The sequence below is a fragment of the Clavelina lepadiformis genome, chromosome 3 (genome assembly GCF_947623445.1).
Source record: "Clavelina lepadiformis chromosome 3, kaClaLepa1.1, whole genome shotgun sequence".
Classification (NCBI taxonomy): Eukaryota; Metazoa; Chordata; class Ascidiacea; order Aplousobranchia; family Clavelinidae; genus Clavelina; species Clavelina lepadiformis.
In genome coordinates this window covers 9,581,176-9,607,222 of record NC_135242.1, presented here as the reverse complement: position 1 = coordinate 9,607,222, position 26,047 = coordinate 9,581,176, and the positions used below count along the sequence as shown (strand labels likewise).

Here is a 26,047-nt window from a genome sequence, read left to right as displayed (position 1 = left end):
ACAAAAAACCATTGTTAAAGGTAGACGGTTAGGGTAAGAGAATGAGTTGATTTTATCTACTTAGGGTTTAATTTGAATTAAATTCAGATTAGAAAGGTAAATATAGGTTACTATTTTATGAAAAAAAGGATAAAACTAAATATGTTTTCACATTTTCAATATAAATTGATAAGATTTTAATGAATTTTAACTATTCAATTTGTTCGTACATAGCTTCTCATTATATGCCTGACTGGTATATAGTCAAGATCGAGAACGCTGGATATCAAATTATAGATTGCGCCATTTACGCGTAATGATTTTAGCCAAATGCCCAGCATACAAACAAACCGACAAATAATTATGAAAGACATAATTGCAGTGTCGAGTAAAATAAATTTTTTTACTTATTTATCAAACAATGAAGTACGAAGGCAACCTAACTGAATTTAACTTTTGAAGGCAATAATATCTTTTTGTATTGATGGGAAATTGAGCGGAAAATTCGCCAATGTGGTATTTCCATCTGCCGAAATATACATTGTACTGATTGAACAAAAGATTTCTTAACAGGAAACTTCTCATTAAAAGAACGCTGGGCAATTAAAGGTCGTAACAGAAAGGTGAAAGATTCACAGATCTAACAAAGAAAACAATTCATTTGAAAGTATAATAAGGCAAAGTATCAGCAATTAAACGTCAGTACTGCTTCCTCTCACCTCTGTTTTTGTTACTACTGCAGGGCATCTTGCATTGTCGTAATTACGCAATATATCTGCAATTACAAACAAGTATTCAAAACCCTGCAACCAGCAATAACTTTTAATTCTGCCGTCGTTTTAGGTCGGGTATGTTTGCACGAGGTTTAAAAAGAACTGACCATTGGTAAAGTGCCCACCTCAGTTTAAAGAATTATTTGTAAAGTGTATAGTCGATTAGTTGTGCAACCTCTCGATTCTGACACTGGTAGCATCCATGAAGTATATAGCAGTGGAACGAATTCTTTCATTTATTTGGTGAATTTTGAATTTTTGATTTTGCTGTACTTAAGACGAATGTGCACAATTAATTACCTAATATCAGCACATAGCGTTACAAATGTCAAGTTTTGGGAATGCCTAACTTTTTCTTCTTGTATCGTATAAAAGCACTTTGGTTACTGGAAATGGTTATACTTAATTACAGCTTTTAACGAAGTATTACGGCAAAAGTAATATTACGGTTTGTTAAATCTTCTGGAAAATCTTGTATGAAGCTCTTTGTGCCGCGATTCTTGCTACTTCAGTTTCCTCTCTTTTGTAAACAGTTTTTGTGGATAAGTAAACTACACGAAAAACGCATGTACACCGCACTGAGTGGTTATAAGATAACACATGGCCGCGTAACTTATTGTATCTGCAAAGTCAGGTTGAAAGTAGGTTTAGAACTTACGCAAAACGGAAGGTCGTATGCAGTTATACTTGGAAAGCTTGAAGTTTAATCCTTACAAGCTTTTTCCACTATTTATAGTTTCCATGTTATAGTTGCAATTGAAGGAAGTATTCAGCTTGCAATTATTGTGTGTTTGAATAACTGCATTTTTTGAAAAGTTAATCAGCTTAAAGAAAGACATTGCATTTGTGTTGTAAACATGCATTATTTATCATTGTTATGCTTTTGGAAGCCAATTTAACCGACCTAGCCAGCCTGTTAGCTGGTTCGCTCTTAATTCTCGTACAAATTAATGCGCTTGTCTACTTAACAAAAGCATGGTTTGCGAAAAGACATCAGGCTTCGCGGAAATGGAATTCAGAAGTTCTTCTGTAAATTTACAAAACAATCGTAAAGAAAGAGTGAGTATATTTTCGGAAATAGAGAAATGTGAGGTGAATTCTACCCAGACTGCGACGAAATGTTTTTCATCTGGAAAGAAAGAAAAGAAAAACCAGCAGTCTATTGAAACAAACAGCAGCCCCTTGTTGAAGGCAACACCGAAATATTTCCAAAAAGTTCAAACGTTTGTCGCTTGCTTAGCGACTTTGCAGCTAATACAAGTTATGGGCAGTGGGTAAGTGAATTATAGGATAAGAAAATGACTGGGCTATACCTCATTACTCAAAAACGGTTCTTCCAGCATACGCGTAATGCTGTTATCTAGAATTGATGGAAGAGACGAGTAACCTAAATTCGATCGTCTCTTCTGTTTATACAGTTTTAACGTTGATTTCTTTTCTCACTAATACCGTCGGTTGTACCTACATTTTCAATATGTTAAATTTCACTTATTAACTAAGGTATGGTAAAAGCACCCTGACATCAATTGAACGAAGATATCGTCTGACAACGTTTGAAGTCGGTGTCTTGCAAAGTTGTTTTCATATTGGAAATCTTAGTGTAATTCTTTTCGTAAGCTATTGCGGATCGAAATGGCACAGGTAAGTGTTCGATCTTCAAAATAATGGTAGAATCAACATCTGTTTGACAACAATTATCAATATCAGTCGGCGACGCGTTTAACTTTTATCCGTGATTTTCCTTTTATTTTGTTGCCAATTATGAAGGCCACGTGCAATTGCAATTGGGTCTCTTGTTATGACTGCTTCGAGTCTGCTTTCCGCATCGCCACAATTTTTCGGTGAAAGGTATCTTCCATTTCAACGGAATGATTTTAGCAACGACCGTTTACAATATCGCAATGTCAACGTCACAATCACAGAAATTTCTCGAAGCAACAGAGTAAACAGCAGTAAGTTGAAACTCGATTAGTAGTGTTTTTTTGGTATTTATAATTGAAGTTACTAAAAATTATTTGCGAGCAGCCATTTATATGATTATACATAAGTATATTTACCGGTTGTATACACGTTGATGTTCGAATATAATCGGCTTAGATTAAAGAAACACCTTTACTATATTAGGTGTGCTTACACCATCGCAATCGCTAAAAGAAAGCGTGGTATTTTCAACGCCAAATGTTGGTTTGCTACCAATTATGAACGAAGATCAGGCTACAAATGTATTAGCTGGTGTGGGAGAAACAACTGACTTTGGACGTCATGTCTCATACGCCACAGACATAAGCCATGCACAATTATGCACTTCAAGTGGAAAAACGACTTCAACAACCGCACAGAGATTGCAATTCACCGTAAATGCTAAAGAGGAACCAAGCGACGATTCCTCATTGTATTTATTCATTGCGTTTGGTAGCGTGCTAAAAGGTATGGGACACACTCCTTTACACCCCTTAGGAATGTCTTTTATAGACGACTTTGCTACCGCAAGAAATTCTGGTGTTTATATAGGTAAGAGCTTATATGTTAAAATATTTAAGATAATTTCAAATTTGCTATGGTATTACACTTACTTTTTGACACGGAAAATGTAATGAGCCGTGAGAACGAAACTAAGCAATCCCACTAATAGGGTGTTTTGCATTTTCTATTTTTTGCAGGTCTAGTTTCTGCACTTTCCTTGGTGGGGCCTGCCGTTGGATTTCTGCTTGGTTCTGTCACCGCAAGTATGTGGGTGGATAGTGGCTGGGTTACATCCGCACCACCTAATATTGACCCCCTAGACCCCGAATGGGTCGGTGCGTGGTGGTTAGGTTATCTCGTAACTGCCCTTTTGCTGCTAATTGTTACAATTCCTATGTCAATGTTTCCAAAGTAAGTTATTATTTTATAAGAATTATCGATAAGGATCGTATAATTATTACATCGACAAGAAACAGGCAAACTCTGGTGCCAATTTGTCCTTACATGAATACACGGGGTAAATTGTCTATACGGTCGCGCTAGTCCTTGATCATTGTATACGAGTCAAAATCCTCATTACATGTTGACAGAGTCATACCAAAAGAGGAAGAAAGTCAAACTCAGATCGCTGAAAACGGCTGCATATTTTGTCTAAGACGATATTATTCAAACAACAATCCAAATTCCGACGTTGATAATAATAAGGGCAAAATTCGTTTAAGCACATCCTCATGCACCCCATCACAACAAACTCCTGCTCACTTGAAGACGTCGTTGGACGATAACAAGACAAATGATCGTAACCTGTCACTACAATCAAATTTTGACAGCCATACAACTACGTCGCACATTACGTCATCAACAAAAGATGATAAGGCCAGTCCACGAACAAGCATTATGATTACACAAAGGGACATTTATGACGAACTACAAACAACTTTATTTTCTGAAACTGATAAAGGAACGCTAAATACTGACGCTCAATATCTCAAGACTTCCAACCGAGTTCAAAGATCAGCCTCTGCACCAGTGTTTCCTGATTCCAATACGAAAATACGAGTCTCTCGTGCTCTCAGCTATCATGAGCATCGAAGCTTTCGCAACAGATTTGTCTTTTCCCGAAGCAACTTCAATATTTCACGCACAGAAAGCGTAAAAGGTAACGTACCTACTATTTACTGTGTTATGTGGCTACTCTCCATTATCGTTGCTGGATTGAAAATGAATTGCGAAATGCTGCCACAATTATTCGTGAATAGTGAATACGAATTCATTTTGAAAGTTGTTTCTGCCAATGTGATTAACCATGTTTTTATTGTGCAAGTTTAGATTTTGCCTTTTCGCTCAAAAACCTTCTGAGAGACCCCGTCTTTATAAGCATTACTTTGGGCTTTGTTAACTTGACGAGTTTTCTTGCTGCTTCAATTACTTACGTGAGCAAGTACATGGAAAACCAATTTAATTTAACCGCATCCTTTGCGAATCTGCTTAATGGTAAGTTCATCCACTAGCTCTTACAAGTTATGATGGTGGTAAGCATGCCAGGCGTTTTAGTTTGACCTAATAAAAGTATAAGGGTTCAATTTGTTTTGTTTTCGACAACCGATAGCGGATCGTCAGTCGGTATAAAAAAAACCGTAGCTATTAATATGTCTGGTTTGTTAGAAGAAAGAAATCAAAACATAACGGAACTAGCTTATCGAAAGCAGACAAAACGTTATTCTGCGTGCACCTAAGGTTTTGTATGGTGAAGAATTTTTATGTCGCAATTTCTTTGATACGAAAGAGCTTACTGTTTTGCGGATCATAACATAAAACTCCCTAACACGCTCAAGCCCTACTAGTTTCAGGATACTGTCACTTAAAGAAAATATAATCAAGTTGCACGCGTATGTTTATACATTTTGAATGCTTGCGACACATGACTCAGCGCGTTAAGCCGAAACTTGAATTTATGATTTGATGTGACGCGCGTGCACGTACTTAACTTTAATGTGGTTATTTTAACCGCACGCTTTACGTTTGGTGGAGATTTAGACATAAATACTTAAGGAAATATTTGAAACAAAACTTTTCAAAGACTTTTAAAAGTGGCAATATGAAATTTCATGTTTCAACTGACATTAATTTCTGTGTTTAACTTTCCTGGCTTATGGCCAGAAGATTTTCCGACAATGTATTGTATAATTGATGAGTAGTTTTGTATGTCTTTTTGTTAAACGAAGGTTTTGAGATCTAAACTGGAGTTGTTTTAATATTTCCTAAATAAATTTCAAACATTGATAAATATGAAGCTATGCCTTTTTAATTTTGTGCAAAAGTTTTTAAAAACATTTGAACCAAAAATCTCTTGTTTTTCCAAGAAATCTTGAGCTTGACGACTTTACCTGCTCCGTGTAAACGAAAAGCGAGCAAGTTCATACATTCCCTATGTTTTACAACGCGCACGCTTTCAATTGCATACTGACTCACTTCTTTCCGAGCTAGTTCAATACCTATTGCAAGATCCGATATTGAGCTTTAAAACCGTTGAACCTTAGTACGATAAACTTAAGAGGAATTAACTTTAATGGATTAAATTTGACAATCTACAGGGTCAGTTAACCTGCCGATGGCTGTAGTTGGCAACGTGCTTGGAGGATGGCTTATACGTCGATACAATTTAAATGTAAAACGAACTATTTCACTTGTTTTGCTCGGTTTATTTCTGACCATCACCGCCGTATCCACCCTTGTCTTTCTTGGCTGTGAAAACGACGCCATTGTGGGTTTGAAAAGCAGTGAACAGTACGTCAGTACAATATTGTGCCATAGTAATTATAAATAAAGCAGCGTATAATGTACTTAGTGGTTCCGAAACTGTCGTATATATGTCGTCTTATTTTATTATATTATATGGTTGAGAAGCGATATACTAAAACTAATCAATAAGCATTTATAACACAGCGTTGATAACATTCGCGGGATGTAAACAGTAAACGATAAAAACATTGAAACAATCGAAAATGATTGTCGGAAAATAATTGCAAGGTCAGATCAGAAGCGAGTAAGCTATTAACGGGAGTATTACGTCATAACTACTTCCCATTCAAGAGCGGGCGCGCATTTTGTAACTTTACCAGAAAAACTTAACTTTTATCTTTTGTAGTGCGCATGTTTCCTTTCTTTTCATTATAACAGATTACCCTTACAGGTCTGCTTGTGTTGCTAAATGTGGCTGTGACGAAAAATATCACCCGGTTTGCGATGTTGCAACCAACACGACTTATCGTTCTGCTTGCTATGCTGGGTGTAAAAATTTATCTACCGCTAATGAAGATCAAGTAAGTAAATGCACGATTACACATAACTTATACTGTATACTGTATTCCATAGATATAGAATGTAAAAAGTTTTTGTGACGTTCTTTACGCAGGATTACAAACACAATATGAAGAAGGTATTTAGTTTGTGTATAGTTTCATTTTAAACGAATTCGTCACTAACCCTTCACGAGATTAACATGAGCTGTATATTTTCTGTGTACAGTAGTTCCCGGTTAACCCTTTCTTGTTGACACTGTATCACGATGAACGCTCAGCTAAAACAAAAAATGTCAAATTACCATAAGATTATTGATTCTAATTGACAGGCAATTGGTGTGGTTAATTTTCATTGAAAGCTGAACGGAGTTATGTGTAATCCACTTGTACCAGTCACGACTTTCTACTCAACTTTACAAAACGTTTTCGCAGATTTTTTTTGACTGCCAGTGCCTGCAAAAAATAGAAAATTGGAACAAGTCAAAGGAGGCAAACGGCCCACCCTCGGTGCAAAACTTCTCCATTATCAAATTAAAGAATGGGGCCTGTCCCCGTCCTGTTTGCTGGCATGCATTATCCATCTTCGTTGCTGTTATGGGATCTGCTAGTATGGCGGCTGGCTTGGCAGCGACACCATCTACATTAACTATTTTAAGGGTAGTTCCGTCTTCTGAAAAGGTCAGTGGTAATAATTAATTGGTCATCGTAATAAAGTAACGTCGTTTCACTCATTTGCCGATCTTACCAGAACTGTACACCCAAAGGAAGGAAACGAAAAACGTTCTAAACTTTAGTTATCCCCAAAACACTTCTTATAGGGTTTCTTAATATTTCTTAAACAGTTTGTTATGACATAATTTTTATAAACAGTTACAGCATTTAACTCAAATATTTTGCAAAGGTTATTTTTTCAGTCTGGAAAAAAATTGCAAAGAAAACTGCTGAAAATTCTGCAAAAGCAAACCTTGCTTTTAGAAAGGCGTTGGGTGTTTGTAAACATCACTTTGGTTTTATAGGCTTTTGCAATCGGGATAGTGTTTGTGTTCACCAGAGTTTTAGCTTGGATACCAGCACCTGTCTACGTCGGGGCGGCAATAGACACGTCTTGTTTGTTGTGGACATCCAGTGCTTTTGGCCGGCAACTTGCTGATCAACGACGTTGTGAAGTAAATATTTAACTAAACTGCTTTACTGGGTTATAACCTATAGTGTAAATTCACTTCTTATAAAGATTAATCCGTGCATTTGTCGGCTATTTTTTAGTGTTTTTTTATAAAATTTTTCAAAATTACGACAAAAAATGCACCCTAATTTAGTAGGAAATGTCTTTGCCAAGAAATTTAATGAAAAAATACATTTCTGACATTGTGAAAATATCCGACAGCCTAAAAACCTAAGTTCAGTGTAACTGAGAACGTGCTGGTCATTCTCATCACAGTGGGCTAATTAGGTTAATGAGGCGTAAAATCGGGAACAGAATCGATTATTTACCACAAAGGAAATTGTAAGTTTATGTTTCAGGCTCGTTAATAACTGTCGTATTGATAAGCAATTAAAAGGTTTCTGGTTCGTACGGTATTTTTCTGCCTGATTTCTGCTTTAAAATGTAGTTAACTCGATAAAAAAAATTTTTGCGTGTTGTTGCCGAACAAAACAACAGAGTTTTAAAGAGTATAGCTAGAGTTAAAATTGTTTTAAGTACCGCAAACTTACGAAAAAGAGCTTTACTCTAAATTTGTTGCTTTGGCGACATCTCCTTATAGTTGCGTAAAATTCAAACGGGGAAGATAGGTTTATATCAATTATTCAAGGGATAGATACTTTAGAAGTTAGTTTTGGACGCACGTAATACGCCAATAGTCGTAGGTTGAAGGTCAAGCTGTTTTTCCGCTTCAAGGTTAATAACATGAGTACCTAAGTGAAACTTGAATGGGCGTTTTTATGCACTATCGTAGAGCCGCCTTCTTTTAACATGGCAAAAAACAGATATAACTTACATTTGTTTTTTGTTTTTTTAATTAGAAACGACAACTTTTTAGAATCTTTTGTCGAAACTTTTTATATGATTCTGTATGAATAAGATACTGATGATGCCGTCTAGGCAAAATATATGCAGTATATCTAAGATCCAAGTAAAATAAACCAGTTGGTAGATCCGTGAACTACTGTATAGTTCTGCTGTTAATGCGTTTTTATGTGACATTTAGCTTATTTTAATGCTTCATATTGCATGAAGTATTAATTGCATTTTGTAAGTTGGTTTTTACCAATGCTTTAATTATTCAAAGCAATTTTCACACGTTTGAAAGTGGTAAGCCCCCCTACAGAACCGATTGATACGTTCCACAACATCAACTTGTTCAACAATAACCATAACGGATGAGCAATGTTTTGCCGCACGCTCAAACGACTTCTATTGGCGGGGCTTTGCCTAATTTTCGTAAGAAACAATTAATAAAGGTTACAGTAAGAAATACCCTAAGCGCAAAACACCCGGGCAAGTGTCCTTTTTACCTAACGCAAATGTCTATGCTACACAAACAGTAAAACGCGACACCAAATAAACATTTTGGTAAGATTTTTCGTGCTTGTAATCTTCACACAGAAACATGCGAGCACAAACCCACTAATAACCACAAACCCCATCAAACAAATGAGACAACGCTTTATAGTAGCGAGGCGTCAACCGGCCTAGATAAAACTAACACGGCAAAGCAACTAATATAGACGAAACATAAGTGAAACGCCTAAAGTGAAAACATAAAACAGAAACGACACAAATATAGCTTTTGAAATAGCGTCAGTGAATAAAACATAATTTACTTCAGCAAAATAACGTAACGTATCTTGTTACACAAATAACATGTAACATGCAATTAATGCTATATGCGTAAGCGTTGCGAATGAACGTTACATCGTTGATATTGTTCGATTTCCAGTAGGAAAACTCGACTTTCAGGAGCATTACAGGGCTTTAACTTTCTGAGGTATTACTGAATTTCAAATAAAGTACCGTTCCAAAAGCACTCAAGGACAAACTTCATATAAGCATTTTGGTAACTTGATTTCCTATAGAAACTATTCTAAGTTTATGTCCGTTTGTTAAAATTCGAATATCTGCGATTTTAATTTAGTTATAACTTGTATTGTATTGGCGTTAAAAAGCGTGAAAACTTTCTGAGCTTTCTATATTTTCCCTACCTCAGCGATACAGAGTTGAAGTTTTTTCTTGTCTTTTGCATTTTCAAATGTCTTCAGCATTTTGAGGTGCTTCTTATAGGCATGAATGTTTTCTTAAACAAAGACGTATTCAGAAATGTTAAAAAAACAGCGCGCTGCGCTTTTGCTGTGACCTATTTCATAGAGTTAGCAATATTAAGTTTTATTCTTGTTGTTTCAGATAGTGTAACTAAATTGATGATTTAAATGATTTTGACTTAACCTTGTGCTTGTCAAGGTATACGACAAGAGAAAACTACGAACAAGATTGTTTGGATCAATTGGCTTGCAACTTCTTCTGGCCTTGGTTTTTAACATGATTGCTCTTTATTTGGTGACACGACGTCATAAAGCAAGAGGTCAACTTAAACATGGAGGAACCCTGAAATCTAAAAAAGATGAAATTTCTGGAGAAAGCTAACAAACTTATTTCTTGATGTTGCCATGCAGGGGTTAAGGCTTGGTTTGCTTGGTTGTCTTATCCATTATAACACTTTATGTTTTCCGCTCTGTTTCAATTGTAACTGCAAGACTTGTTGTAACAATTACCCAATGTAACACTTGCTGTTGTCATTGCTTGGTACTATTAACTTTATACATAGCCAGATATTGATTCTTAATCCTTGGCAATATAAAATTTAAATTCTTGATAAACCTTACTGTGTTACCGCTAAATCTTGCTCAATGACATTTAGGCAGAGAATGCGATAAAATCAATATTTTTCTCAGTTGTTTTTGTTTGGAAAGGTGTTTTAAAAATCGCCCAAACAAATTTCATTCCAAAAAATGCAGCGTACCTTTCAAAAAAATCTTCATTTTAAGCTTCGTAAATAATTTTGATTAAAATAGAAGTCCTGTTTTAACTTTTTGCCTTATTTGGACTTTTTAAACTAACAAAAATATTAAAATAAAAACCTCAGACTAAATGCTGTTTCAAAACATTATAGAAAAAATGTGAGATTTGAAATGAAACATTTAATGGATGTAATACGTCTTCTTAATAACTTATTGTAATAAAAACACAAACTATAACCTACTCTACATATTTCCACCAAAAACTAATTTCAAGCATCTCGAATTGTCGACCGATATTTGACCTATACGATAAAGCCTATTATTGATGTCTGCTCAGCTTGTTTATGAGTTTCGAAATAAATTATTAAACTGTGTTTTAACTTTTATTTGTGCCAAAGCAGTCTTCAACGTCATTTCCAATATCGATTTTGCGGCTGCCAGTATTTTGTCTGAACACTCTAATTGACGGTGGCATAGAAGGACAAAGCACTTTAAACTGTCACGAAAACCTTCAACGGAATAGAAACTTGGTTTCTTGTCGAAATATTTACCTTATAAGTAAAAATGTGTTTTTTGCTGTTTTGGCATTCAGGTCATTGACTTTGTCATAAAGCTTTAAAAATATCGGAGAGGGACCAATAACAGAATTTGTTGACAAATGTAAACGCTAGTATACTGTAAATAAATAATAAATTGCAGGAAATATAATCTGCTATCAGTGTGCCGATTTTACTACGTTTGGCGAACAAATTGAATTAAATTTTTGAAACTTTGTCTTTCTCTACATTTATTTTGTTAGTTGATTATGAAAATTATCTATCAAATTGTTATTAAACTACTACTAACATTTTTTTTAAATCTTAAGCCCTCTAAATGTTTCTATTTTTGTTAGGCTTATTCTACTTTGTTAGGCTGTTTAGCTTTATTCTACTTTTTCCATGTGGGGCTTTTTATGGCAGTTAAAGTGTGTTAAATTTGTCAGCGAACTTATTGTTACTATTTTTTAAAACTAGCATGTTTCGCTTGTGCGATTACAGGAACAACGTTTTTCTCGGAACGATGGCAGAAACAACGTTCAGCTGGCCTGCAGCGCCCATCACGCTCTCTTCTGCCATCGTTCCGAGAAAATTAACATTGTTTTTACTATCTATTGTATTGTACTTTTACAATATTAAATGTCACCATGCACTCTGACATGGTTCAGCAATAAACAGGCATTTGGAATTAGCGTGTATAATGGATATAGAATTTTGTTCGATTTCGTTTTCAACAACGGAACATTAAACGAAGATTTTTCTGGTTACTTTAAAACTTACTTTAAGATTTCATAATACTTTTTACGAGTAACGCCAACCAAAATTTTTCCAGTATCGTACTTGCACATCCTATTTACTGGTGTAATTTTAATGCAATAAGCAAAACTATTTAACAAATTTCCATACCCTTGCTACCTTCGAAATGGCGTATACAGGTTACGACAGGAATCAACACCAGCACTACGCACTTCTGTTTCATGTTTGAGTAAGGGACATTTAACCAATGCTACCGAGGAGGTCTAAAGGAAAATATCTTGACATTTTTCCACAAAAACAGAAACTAGGAATACAGTATATGGGATAGAAAGAATCCACCTAACTAAGACAAGACAGCAATGACTTTTTACCTAAGGAAGGAATGATTAAAATTGAAAAGTTTAAAGCAGAACCACTGACTATCCATCTCAACAACCGCTACGTGCAACACCAGCTAATATGGTCAATGACAACCTCCTTGTCAATTACAATTACAGGAAAATTACATTATTATTATCATCAATGTACGAATGTGTGAGTTAAAAAGAAACCGCTAATTGACATTACAACAGTCAATAGCCACTTCAAGGTAAAGCCTTCTTCATGAAATAACTCCTCAAGATCTTAGGTCTCGTTTAGTCAACTACACGAGCTGTCAACATGTCGACTCAAAACACTTGAACATTGGCACTTGTTTCATAATCATGTTTATAATGTATTGAAAAACATGTTTATGAGTATCTCCTGGGCTAAAAGGGCTTTGCAATGCAACGCATGTGGTGCGACCAAAGCTTTGTATATATAATATTTGGTCGATTTTATTTATTTTTTCTATGTGTGAAAATGTCCAAGAGTTGTTAGCCAGGTATAGAGTAATGCTCCTTATAGATGATGGCAGTTGCACGATGGTACATTAGCACGTTGAATTAGGCTATAGTGGCTGGTGTAGGTAAAGTGTATAGAAATGCATGCCATGTATAGTAAAGTAATATAGGCGTTAGAATATGAGGTACTGTATATCAATATTAAAGTTTTAGGATGGTGAATGTGCCAATTACGCTTACGTAATTACAGATTTATGCAATTATTATTCTGGAAGGCACCGGTTAAAATTAGGTAACAAGGATATAATTATATTTTGTTAAAGTAGTCCTACTTGCATAATTGCGGCTTTTTTGTAATATCGTAATTTGTAAATCGTAACATTGTCGTAATGTGATGCTACTTATTTTGCTTCATTGAAATATTCTTAACATAGCAGAATTCATGACGGAATGTTTTGCATAATCAACGCATTACCGTGCTGTGCGCGTTATCTTGCTATTAATTCAGGTTTACTTCGTTTTTTTCTTCCAACTGAGGCTTAAATCATTGAAAATAAACATTTACTGATATCGTCAGTTTTTTTGAAACCCATTATGTAAGAGCTAAAGTACTGCTGTATTAACATGTATCTATACTGGTGAATATACTACATTATAATAGTCCTGTATACCATTTATTTAATCACTTACAAAATCAATTGCCGTCATATTACATTTGGCTTTCCAACAATGTTCTGCTGAAGATTTAAAAAACTGCCATTCAAATGTTCGATTTCTTGGCGCAAGCGGAACCGCTATCGCGATGACAGGAAAAGCAAAGCTAAAATTCACCCTTGCCAGAACAGAGGCCACTCGCAACGTTTTTGTTGGGGAGAATTTGTCGAAGTCTTGCATTCTAGGTTTGGATTTTCTTCAAGGCCATGGTTACATCGTTGATAATATGATGTGATGACAGTCAAGGCTGGTGGAGGAACATTACCGCTATTCAGAGAACCAGGTATTTTGCGCAGTTCCTCGATTGCATTAATTGAATGACTGCTTATCCTCACATTTGCTGAGTTGTGTTGCCTTGTAATGTTAAACGCCCGACGAAGTCTAAGTCTTATGACGTTTTTATACAGAGGTCTGCGATATGCATGCCTCCTAGACAAATACGAAATTTTAGGCGTAAATTACATAACAAAAACCAAGAACAATTTGGTGCCAGTTAGTTTTTCCAATTTTACGAATAAAAGCAAATGCATTCCGGCTGGGACAACTGATGCAGATTTGATACCAATTGTTGGAGAAAATGTTTCGTACATTAATGTCTACTCATTATGTTGTATATCGGAAAAGGTTGACGAGCCAACGACCGACGATGACGTGTCGTCTTTCATTGAACAACTGCATCTAAATGATCTTAATGTGTCAGATGTTGAGAGGGAAGCTGCAATCGAAGTGATTCGAAGACGGCAAGCTACTTTTTACTCTCTAAACGTGATCTTGGCAAATCAATATTTTTACTCACATTATTGACACGGGAGACGCCGCACCGATACGCCAACACCCGAGAAAAATGTCCAAAGAAAACAAACGAAAGGTAGATGAGTTGCTAAAGGATATGTTAAATGATAACGTTACTAGTCACTCACAGTCGCCTTGGTCTAGCCCAGTTATGTTGGTAAAAAAGAAGGACAGCAATGTAAGGTTTCGGGTTGACTACAGGGCTGTCAACGATTGCACTGAGAAGAACAGTTTTCCTTTGCCACGGATCGATGACAGTTTGGACCAACTTTCGGGGTGCAAATATTTCACCACACTGAACCTTCAATCTGGTTACTTGCAAATACCGAGGAGTGAAGATGACTGTGAAAAGACAGCGTTTACTTGCCATCGAGGGTTATTCAATTTTAATGTTATGTCTTTTGGACTAGCCAACGCACCTGTCACGTTTCAGCACTTGATGCGAATAGTGCTCGATGGAGTTAAATGGTATAGTACATTGGCTTACCGGGATGACATCATCATATATGACTACACTTTCTGAGAGCCAGTTGTTTAAAGAGCTTATTGGTCTTCTCGGCTGCAAGAAATCAAAAACGACAGCATGCCACCCTTCTGGGAACGGCGGTGTTGAAAGGACCAACAGACCAATCCTTTCCATCATGCAGAATTATGTACAGCGCGACCCACTATCCTGGGATAAATCCCTCTCTTCAATTTGTGCAACCTATAACGCCAGTCCACACGAAATGACAGGTGTTTCTTCACATTTCTTTCTAACAGGACGAGAATTGAGGTTACCAGCAGATTTGATGACTGGACAGCCTTCAAGTCATCCATCATTGTCGGCAATGTTCGATTTACCAGACCACATGCGGCTTGTCCTCGAGGTTGTGAAAACAAGACTCCACCAACGTCGGCAATCCATGAAAGCACATTACGACAATTCGGTGTCGAGACAAGCGGAGTTTAAAGTAAGAGACAAGGTCATGCTGCGAAACACTGTCATATCAAAAAAGGAAAAGCGAAAGTTCGCAATCACGAACGTACATTAAGGGTACATTTTAACAGGCTAAGCAGAGAAGACTATCATACAGGAATGCCTTCTTATAGTCAAGCTAGTCGCCCAGAAGTTGTCTCCCAACAATTGGACATGCCCTTGACCGGAGCTTACTTGTTTTATAACCGATCAAATGCAAATCGCCCCGAGAGTAACGATTTTAATAACGTAAGTAACTCTCGAAATAATGGACGAATTCGCCGAAGACCACGTCGCCCAATTCGTTACCCATGCGTCGAAAAATATTAATTATTTGTTTGTGTAATGCTTAATTTTATGTATTCGATTACTTTCCTATGATTTGCGTTTTAAACATCACAGTTTTAAGAATACGATTGTATTTTATTTCGGATCCGTTTATATATCAATATCAATCTCACGTTTTTATAGCTTCTATAATGTTATTGACATGAAGCATGATTTGTAACTCACCGACAATCTTTATTGTGTTTGTGCTATTGTGCTGATATAGTCATCAACTCATCATATGTTTAAATTTCTTTTATAACAAGTTATTTTTAATTTTACTGTGGTTTGTAATGCAATGTTTGTGTTTATATTATTTATCTGTATAGAACTGCTGGAACTTGATTTTCGTTTTTTGTTATTGATGGGATAATCGTAGTTTCTGTCACTAGTGCACCGTGTTGCTGTGTGTAAACAATCGTTTTTGTAAACCTTTGTTACGTGGCCCACTATAGCATACGTAGTCCAAAGCGTTTCCTTAAAAATTCACAAATTTATCTGGGTAACAAAAGTGATGGCTGTTGCTTCGTGATTGCATTGTAGTTTATCGTTGTATTTACCATATGCTCAGCCTAATAATCAGTTATGCTGATTGATATCGTTCAAACTTCAAACAATGCCGAAGCGAAGTTTATTGGAGGGGAGGATTGTTACATTGCTTCAGCTTGGTTTGTCGTGCCTTAGTATTTTCTGCCTTCGGCTAAAAACACTGATAGATGTGATTAGGCTTTGCCCGTTGTCGAACTAATGGCCGTGAGTTTAAGCCTAGAAATCGTGACGTCACACCCAACTTGACAAATTCAGGCGTAGTAATGCGCCCGAAAAGTGTAGGCCTATACATGGCGAGGGCTGACAGACTTTCGTTTACCGTTTTCAGACGCGAGAGCGATTTAAAAAATACACCATTTTGTTAATAATCCACAACCGGAACTTCGCCTACGCGTTTAGAATATTGTCTAAATAGAATAGTAGATTAAGTGAGTCCAAGTATTGCCCTGTATATACAAATATGAAATAGATTAGTTTAATTAATGTACTTTAATGCAGAAGAGATTTTAGAATACAGAGGCACAAGAGATTTTGGTAGACAGATTTGCTTCGTGTATGACCTGTTTATACTTCATTTCACGCAACAGTTGACCCGACTTATGGCTAGAGTCTGTGCATTCAAAATATTCAACTTAATTTGAAGATTCGAGTTGAATGACGTGCGGTTACGACTCTACTGCTTTTTAATTAGCCATAGGTACCCGCAGCGTATACGCACTGTATGCAAGTGCGTACTGTTTTACAGCTGTGTTTTCTGAATTTAGGCATTTCAATCTTGAAAGGTTTCAGGATGTCACCATGTTGTTTTCAGAGTCATATTTATCACGGCTGGCAGAATACTCCACTCGTGATTACCGTCTTTGTAAAACCTGTATCATATGTACGTTACTTGTCCCATTTGATTGAATTATTCTGGCTAACTTAAGCAATAGTGTACAAAATAAATAGAGGATTTATTGCATAATAATTAAAGCCTCTAGCCTTCTAGTGTATACGCTGAGGCCCATTAAGGTTATATCATGAATCCTCGCGAATCATATTCATATTAGTAGTTAGGTTTTTGCCCTCGAGTCCTTATCACATTTTTCCCGTCCACATGCATGCATGCGACAACTTTCTGTCTTTCACTTGAAGGAAAACATATAATAAGCAGGTATACGGCGCTTCAAGATTGTAAACTGTAAATTGGCAGCAATTTTACACTACGTAAAATACGAAAATGAATTTCATTTTAAGGTCTTGAAAAGCGTTTTTCAAATGCAAAACCTCAAACATTTTGCGCTCCGCATTTTCGACAAGAGGTAATATCACAGGAGTTTTAGAAACAGTTTTTAAAAATCTCCTCAAGGCAATCTTAAATACAGTGGGACCTCGTTAATCCGTACCCCGATGAACCGGAATCCCCGCTATCCGACACAAAACTGCCGGGAACGGATTTCTTCCTATGCATTTGACCCCTTTAATCCGGAAACCCCGCTGTCCGACTCCGACACAAAAGTTTTGGAACAAATGTGCTAAATCAAAAGCAATAAAATCCGATAAACCGGATTATTAACAGTTAAACGAAAATGATTCACGATTGTCCTCATACAGAATGTAGTTAGTTGACGAAACAATAGCCGATTACCTACGCATAATAACGTTGCGGTCTTTATTGATTCAAAAGTACAGTACTGTAGTGTACAGCATTGCGCTTTATAAAAAAATTTAGCTGTGCTATTCAGTATGCCTTTATCAGAGCCACCATCTAAACGTTCAAGAATTGAAATATCAACTGAAAAGAAGCAGCAGATCTGCCAATACCAGCGGGATCATAAAAAGGCAACGCAAAATGAGATTAGACAGCATTTCAACTTAAAATGGGGAATAAATGTAGGAAGGTCAACAATTTCCGACATTCTTAAACAAAAGGAAAAATGGCTATCATCAGATGACATCAAGCGTAAAAGCCTTACAAGAGCTAGGCCCTGCAAGGAACCAGAGTTAGAAGCCGCTATTTTTCTGTGGTTTACAGATGTCCGTTCACGAAATCTGCCGGTTACATGCGACATGCTAAAAGAAAAAGCCAAAACTTTTGGAGAGCAACTCGGTGTTAAAGATTTTGCTTATTCAAATGGCTGGTTGAATCGTTTTAAGAAACGCCACGGAATAGCATTGCAAAAAGTGCACGGAGAATCTGCTACAGCTGATGTTGTTGAAGTTTCAAACGGTAGGGAAACTTTACATGATACTGATACTGGGATTTGTACTGGCGAAGTTTTATCCGATGAGGCCATTGTTGAAATTGTTAACCCACCCACTCAACGCGACAGTGAATCCGAAAGTGACCGTGATGAGACAGAAAGTCCACCTCGTGCAGTGACAACAAACGAGGCCATATCTGCAATTTCTACTTTGATTTATTACTTTGAGCAACACTCTTCATTGCCGAAAGTCAAAAATTATCTTGACAGTGCGTGGGCTATGAAAAGGAACATACAATCTTTCAGTAAAGAATCACTCGTGCAACGTGAGATAACAGACTTTTTTATGTAATAAATTGTTTGTTTTGATTTCACATTAAGTTTCTATTCTTGCCATCTTGCGATATTGATGCATTTTGATAAATAAAAGGGGATTAAGATCGCGGAGATAAGAGCAGGGGTGACGGATCTATTCGTTGTGGCAAGCCACTTTGTCAGTTACAGCTGAGTAAGCCGCACAGCTTTTTAGTCATACTATGAAACTGTACAGTATTTTAAAACGAAAAAATAAACTGCTGCAACTCAATCGTGCTATCAGCTTATGATATCGCATTGCGCAAAGATTAGAAACAGGTCAAAGAAAGTTCAAGACTGCTGGTCCCGCCGGAATGCTTCGCCATGCAAGAGCGGTTGTCATACCGATTTGCGGCCGCATGTTCGTCACTTCTGGCTTAGAGCATTCGTCTTTAATACGGTGGTTCTGGGGTTCGACACTGGGTCGGATCATACAAAAAATATAATTTTATTTTAGTTGCTGTCCAGCCAGAAACTCGGTACTTAGAATTGGACTAGGGTGCATAGCATACTGCGTTTTGAACACGGTGCTGCATTTGCAAGATTGATTGATTTTCTCCTTTCCGATAATCCGGATACCCTGCTAAACCGACATTTTTGACGAAACGAAGTGGTCCGGATTAACGAGGTCTCACTGTAGTTTTAAAACGTTTTTTTATTAAACAAAATCAATCTTTGTTGCGGATACTGTATATAAAGAACAAAAGAACCATAATTATTTTGTGTCCTCTACCATCGATTATTTAGTATGCAAGCACTCTGCCTTAAATGGCTCTAACGAAATTGTGCAGCAAGTAAGAAATGCGATATATAAGCAGGGAATTTGAAAAAGTAAATTGTTATTTAAAAACAAAATATAACAAAACAATTACAGGCCCTACGCAACACCAGCTTTGTTTATCAAAAAACTTCGCTGATCTTTGTGAAACATAAAATAGCCAAGCTATACGGTTACGGCGCTACAAAGTTGTTGTATGCGACTTATGCGATCGTCCGCCGTAAATTGCCAGCTACTGTTCGCATTAACTTGGAAGCATTTTTTAAGGCATAACGAGACAAATTTATGTGATCCGCGCATTTTAGGCGGGTTTGATAAGTGCGTAAATTTCAAACCAAAGTTTCAGAAAAAATGACCCATCAACGCCCGCGGGCACAAGATAGAGATATAAAGCAGAATACAATTGCATCATTACTAGAGTGCAGGGGCGGGCAACATACGGCCCGCGGGCCGGACCCAGCCCGCGACGGGATTTTCAGCGGCCCGCAGACAGTTTCCAGTCTTACATGATGAAACAAACATGGACAGATAGCTGAACATTTTTTAGGAAAAGTCACCAAATTTCAAGTTTCTACAGTAAACAATGCAACTGTACGCCACGTTTTGCTGTGACTGTGTGCAGGAGAAGCCACACCTAGTGAAAATAGGGTTAAAGTTTACATTAAATACGATTTATTCCTTGCATAGGTGGGTAAATACACGATTGATGTATCGATTCATGAATCCGGCCCGCCAAGTACTTCATTTTCTCATATCAGGCCCGCCGACCAAAGAAGTTGCCCGCCCTTGCTATAGTGCAGGGGTGACGAACCTATTCGATGACGCGGGCCACTTTGTCAGTTACGGCTGAGCAAGCGGGCCGCACAATTTTTTTAACATTTTGCATAATAATTAGCATTCAAGCACAACCGCTTCATTTGGCAGATTTTTAGCTGCTCCCGCGGCCGCAAAAAATACATCGATTGAGTGCGGCAATCTATTGAAGACATACTGCTGCGACTCAATTGTGCTATCAGCTTTTGATATCGCATTGCGCAAAGATTAGAAACAGGTGAAAGAAAGTTCAAGACTGCTGGTCTCACCGGACGCTTCGTTCAAGACTGCTGGTCTCCCGGACGCAAAATTTAACCCTAAATTCCGGACATGTCCGGAATTTTCCGGACGGTATGGCAACCCTATTTCCTATAAGTCCTATATGCCTTGCATGTATGGGCGTTTGTCAAATCGTTTGGTGGGCCGCACAAAATTGTTTGGCGGGCCGCAGGTTCGTCACCCCTGCTATAGTGTAAAACAATTTAGTGCTTATACCATTTGAAAATATTCTGCGTGCGCACTTGTTAGCTATATTATGTTAATAGCCTACCAATTAGCTTTGATGTAGGCCCGTTTTGTGGTTGGTTAGACAACTTCTCTATGGATTATACTGCCTTGTTGTGGTAGAGAGGCATGAGTGCCTTGTTACATCGTAAATCGTCACTATATATTTTGCCAGATTTGGCTTGTTCGTTGTCGCGTGTTTTTATCGCTTGGTCGCGCTCGTGTTTAATGTCGTGCTTCGAATCGTGCTGCCGTCTTTTGAAAATTCATTGTTAACGCTCAAGCTATAGAAGTATTTTCTTAGATTTTCTAAAGTTAACCAACAACGACCAGGTAGTTAGCGCATTTTGTTGTTCATAAGTGCATTCCATCTTATAAAAGCACCGTAGAAAGTTTTACTTTATTATGTGATGATATTATCGTTTAAGGATTAAATTTATTGTATTTATATGCTGTTTTCGGATTGCATTTAGCTGAGTTTAAAACATATATTTTGTGATGATTATTACTTTTTCTGAGCATTTTGTTCTTGATAACTTCTTAAAAGTCAATATTCATTCTACATGTATTCATTTTCACGTTTGTGTATATAGTTACCCCGAAGAATATTGAAGATAATTGTCATAATTTAACCCAGGGATGTCCAACCTGCGGCCCGCCTGAGATTTTTGTGCGGCCCGCTAGTCATTTTCACTCAAAAAGTATGTACTTTCTGTACCCATTTTTCTTGAAATTTAATAGGTTCTGCGGCCCATTGAAATATTTCAAGTGACAATGCGGCCCACTATAATAAAAGGTTGGACATCCCTGTAATAACCACACCTGATCCGAAAAACTTTCGGTAAGCGAATGCGATATTCGTTTGTGTATTTGCTGCACATAATACCTGCCGTTCTTGTTATACGTTTTGGTGTGACCTTTTTCTGCGTTTTCATACGTGTTATTTTAATTTAAAGAAGACCGTTCAGTTAATTGTACCGAAAGATGTACTGTCACGCCAAATTCTTATTGGTCCAGGATATCCCGCTTTACCGGTCAGTTGTTAGACCAGGGGTTCTTAAACTTTTCGGCACACGCCCCCCCTTGACGGTACCTAAAAAATCCGCGCCCCACCTCATTGCAAAATAAAAAAAAGCATTAAACAAAACAACAATTTATTTTCAATTAACTTTCATTAATGTGACGGATATAGTTGTTTTTGGGAAACCAAACGTTTAATTCGAGGCTTTGAAGAAGATAATGCACATCTTTAATGAAGAATGTAGAAAACAATGCACATTTGTAACCTCTCGCGCCCCCCTTATGAATCCTACACGCCCCCCAAGGGGGGCGCCCCCCCCAGTTTAAGAACCACTGTGTTAGACAGAAGTACTCTTCGACATTGTCACTTCGCTAGCGAGGTTTTATATAAAAACAAGTTAATTGGCTCTCTTCAGCGTGAGACTATATACAGCATCCAGAAAATCGTGACCATCTCGTATACAAGCGCTTGGTGTAGACTGCCTCCCAAATACTGATGTTTAAGACTTAAAAGAACGAAAAACATTTCTTGCTTCGGGTGGGAGTGGTTAAAAACGCGCATACAGTAATCTTAAATGACATGTAAAAACAGTGTGAAACAAAGGATAAAAACATCACAGTAGGGTATGTGACGAAAATAGGCTTACAAATGACATAGGTGGTAAATTACACACAATTCGGTTTATTACAAATGGACACGATTAAAAGCGTGAAGTGAATATCACGCATGTAAATGCTTAACTCGTGAGTGTATTAAAATATATTGAAGTATACTTGCAAGTATTAAAAAACACTTTAAAAACCACATTTCGTCACTGCACCACCACAATTCAGTGCCTCTGACACGATCTGCTAAGTGATTCTGGACCATTACATCATTTCTTGCAAATGTTTTTTCTAGTTATTGATAGAAGTTTATGAATTTATTTTTAGGCGAACCCTTTAACTGTCGTTTTATATTTGGAAACTTGCTCTGAATAACTTCGTGTGAACACTCCTTTTAGTATGTCCCCATGGTGATTGCAACTCATGTATAAGACATCCTATAAGCAGTAGTAATACTTATGTTCTTGGTTATTTGTAAGATTGAAAACGTGTACAACACCTACAATAAAACCTTTTCTTGTAAAGTATTTCTATTGTAATATTAAAACCTTTTGGCTGACAAAAAGTTGGAGTTGTAGCGGTCTGGGTGGCATTTCAATACCATTACATCATTTCTTGGAAAAGCGTCTTTTGTTATTGATTGAAGTTTATGAACTTGTTTTTTGATAACAATTCAACTGTCGTTTGATATTTGGAAACTTGCTCTGAATGCTCACTTGGTGTGAACACTCCCTCTAGTACGTTCCCACGTTGTTTCCAGCTGCCAACACATTGTTTTCATCGCTGCACATGTTCTGAAATGCTGCGTTTTTCTTGTCAAACATTTTCACTCCCATCGCTTCATGTTTTATAAGCTCGCACTTCTACCAGCGAACAGATAGAGAAAATCACCGAAACGAACAGATGAGTTTTCTACACTAGTCATGGTGATTGCAACCCAATAGACATTTTATAAGCAGTGGTATTACTATGTCCTTAATTATGCGTAATATTGAGAAAGTGTACAGCATCTGCAATAAGAAACTTTTCATGTAAACTATTTCTATTGTAATATTAAAACCTTTCGGCGGACGAGCGGTTAGAGTATTCTAAGTTCTAAACGCACGCATCACTAGAGTCAGATAATTAATTCAATAGGTAAATTAAGTTAACATAAGATAATTTAAGCTCTGCAGAGTATTCTAAACGCATGCAACAATAGAGTCAAATAATTCAGCAGGTAAATTAAGTTAAGATAAGTGAAAGTGCTCTTCATTTCTGTTAACAACTTTCAACGTGTTTCAATCCTTGTGGCTGTTTCTGTCAGTTCTATTCCTCTAATCAGGTGGCCTTATTAATAGATTTTGTCGTCCTTACTGTTGGTGCTAACGAAACTTCAGTAATGTCAATGGTTCCTGTATCATCTCCTGGTTCCCTTACTGAAGATTCTACTACTTATACTAAGGCTGTCGCATCGCTCACGACTAGCTTTGCTGAACTTACGCGGCCCGATTCACGGCCTCCACAGTCGCAGCCCTCACCTCAACTACCCCTTATCAGACCACGTCAGCATGGCTCCACTTTCTTCAGGCCTCGATATAATGATCTGGCTGAATGGCAACGAACGGTGATTCGTCCCGTACAAAAACAATTTCAGCCGTTTAGAAAAAGCATTTTGGTGTCAATACTTGTTTTTCCTTCGCCAACAACCAATTCGGCTGCAGATGTTTTATCCTGGTTCCAGCGACTGGAGGAAACCTTTCAATTGGTTCCAAAATTTTCTTCGCCAGAAAAAATCTATACCATGATAGCAGCTACATCTTCTATCCATTTCGCTCACTTGCAGCAGTTTTATGACTTACTCAAGTGTGATGTTCCCGACGAAAATCTGCAATACGAACAGTTCAAACAGTATTTGCAAAACATGTTGCTCTCAGAGGTACCCACCATGATGTAGTTGTATTATCATCTGCAATTTTTCATTCATTTGTGTACATAACTTCATTAATTGACAGTTGTATGTGCATGCTTAGGTTTGTCGTCACCAGTATGTTACATTTAAATTGATAACTTATTCTTTGCGTAGTGGGAGAAGAATGCAGCGGCCTAGGTGGTAATTTTTAATACCATTATTTACATCATTTTTTGCAAATGTGTTTTCTAGTTATTAATTGAAGTTTATGAATTTGTTTTTCGATAACACTTCAACTTTCGATTGATATTTGGAAAATTGCTCTGCATAACTTTGTGTGAACACTCCTTTTAGAACGTTTCCAGGTTGATTTCCAGCAACTATTGTGATCAGAAGTCTTTATTGGAAATGTCCGCTTCTTAACTTTAACACAATTTATTATTATTTATCTATGTCTCAATGTGTCAGCTTTAACTAGTTACTAGATGTATCTCAGATTGTTAAAAAATATTGTTTTTCTCGCTGCGTTTGTCATGTCGAACATTTTAATTCCCATCGCTTTCAGGTTATATAAGCTCGCACTTCTACAACGAGCAGAGTTAGCCCAGTGAATCATCGAAAACAACAGACGAGTTGTCGATGATTAGCGATGGCGATGATTAGATGAGTAGCCATGGTGATTGTAACTCAACAGACATCTTGTAAACAGTCGTATGACTTATGTTCTTGGTTATGTGTAATATTGAAAACGTGTACAGCACCTACGTTCTACAATAAAAACTTTTTCTTGTAAACTATTTCTATTATAATATTAATACCTTTCGGCTGACAAAAGGTTAGAGTATTCTAACCGCACGCAACAATAAAGTCAGCTAATTCAACAGGTAAATTAAGTTAAGATAAGTGAAAGTGCTCTTCAAGTTAACCTTATTATCACCTAGTTAGCTAGGCTCTAATTTCGTCAGGCAGTGTGTTTCCAGGATCTGTTGCGTTTGTCCGAGTTTTCGATCTTATGATAATAAATAAACCCATTTCTTTTGTAGCGCCTAATACTATCGACCATGCGTACAATTTACAGCGTTACATGCCTCGATAAACTTGCGAGTTAAACTGGAGAATATTTTGTTTTCAAAGGAATACCCATACCAACCAAGTTCTAAGAACTTTCGCAGTGCACGAAATGGAAATGCAAGCTGTCTAAAGCCGCGATTCCAGTATCTGTCACCAGTGCGTTCAGTGGAATACAGTTTGGTGTCGCCAGAAACATAGAAAGATGAACCTCAGGTGGAACTAAGAGGGCTAAAAAAGCTATTCGAGTAAAAACGGCAACCCATAAATTAAGCCCACATTTGAAATGTGAAATACTGAGATCAAGCTATGGGTTATGCAGCCTGCGATTTTGAGAATCAATTTTATGTTTATTGTTTTCTTAACCAAACATGTTCAACTTCCTACACCAAACTTTTGTTGCATTGATAATTACAACTGTCCTTACATAATATGAGTGGGCTGAATTCAAATTTGACGTTAGTTTTTTCTCAAAGATGCATTTTTTGCAATTTTAAATTTTCATTTTTAGAAAATTTTGGATTTTTAAAGCTAAATTTTATGATTTATCACTTCAGCATCATTTTTGGCCATACACTTTGCAAGTGGCTGAAAAATGCAATGTTTCGTCAAAATGTCTTTTGTCAACAATTAAGTGGTTTAGTTCCAGTTAGTTAAACCGTGAGAAAGACGATTGGTGTCATATGAAATGTATTTTCATCGTGAAAACAAGTCGCTATCGCAATGCCTTCCCTGATCAGCTTCGCTCCCTCCACATCGAATGGAAAACCGCTAACAATTGCAACAGGAAGTTTTTCAGAATGCAGAACAAGTTGAATGGCTGATGCAGTGACTTTATGCCAT

General features: G+C 37.0%; 2 protein-coding genes across 4 annotated transcripts; both read left to right on the top strand.

Moving 5' to 3' along the window:
- Window positions 1-804: 804 nt before the first annotated feature.
- LOC143449979 (solute carrier organic anion transporter family member 2A1-like) lies at window positions 805-11,801 on the top strand. The gene is made up of 12 exons (XM_076950343.1): window positions 805-2,026; window positions 2,253-2,393; window positions 2,520-2,704; window positions 2,877-3,263; window positions 3,413-3,626; window positions 3,806-4,374; window positions 4,545-4,709; window positions 5,810-6,002; window positions 6,409-6,538; window positions 6,950-7,195; window positions 7,534-7,683; window positions 9,975-11,801. The coding sequence occupies exons 1-12, from the start codon at window positions 1,728-1,730 to the stop codon at window positions 10,155-10,157; spliced, it is 2,862 nt and encodes a 953-aa protein (XP_076806458.1). The 5' UTR covers window positions 805-1,727; the 3' UTR covers window positions 10,158-11,801.
- Window positions 11,802-12,491: 690 nt separating this feature from the next.
- On the top strand, window positions 12,492-16,106 carry LOC143449102 (uncharacterized). Of its 3 annotated transcripts, none has more exons than XM_076949174.1 (3): window positions 12,492-13,644; window positions 13,986-15,106; window positions 15,204-16,106. In XM_076949174.1, the coding sequence occupies exons 2-3, from the start codon at window positions 14,609-14,611 to the stop codon at window positions 15,243-15,245; spliced, it is 540 nt and encodes a 179-aa protein (XP_076805289.1). In that variant the 5' UTR covers window positions 12,492-13,644; window positions 13,986-14,608; the 3' UTR covers window positions 15,246-16,106. The 3 variants fall into 3 exon arrangements, 1 of the variants encoding a protein (XP_076805289.1); XR_013114518.1 differs by having other exon boundaries at window positions 12,494-13,644; window positions 13,986-14,229; window positions 14,916-16,106; XR_013114517.1 differs by having other exon boundaries at window positions 12,494-13,644; window positions 13,986-14,229; window positions 14,355-16,106.
- The last annotated feature ends 9,941 nt before the right edge of the window (window positions 16,107-26,047 follow it).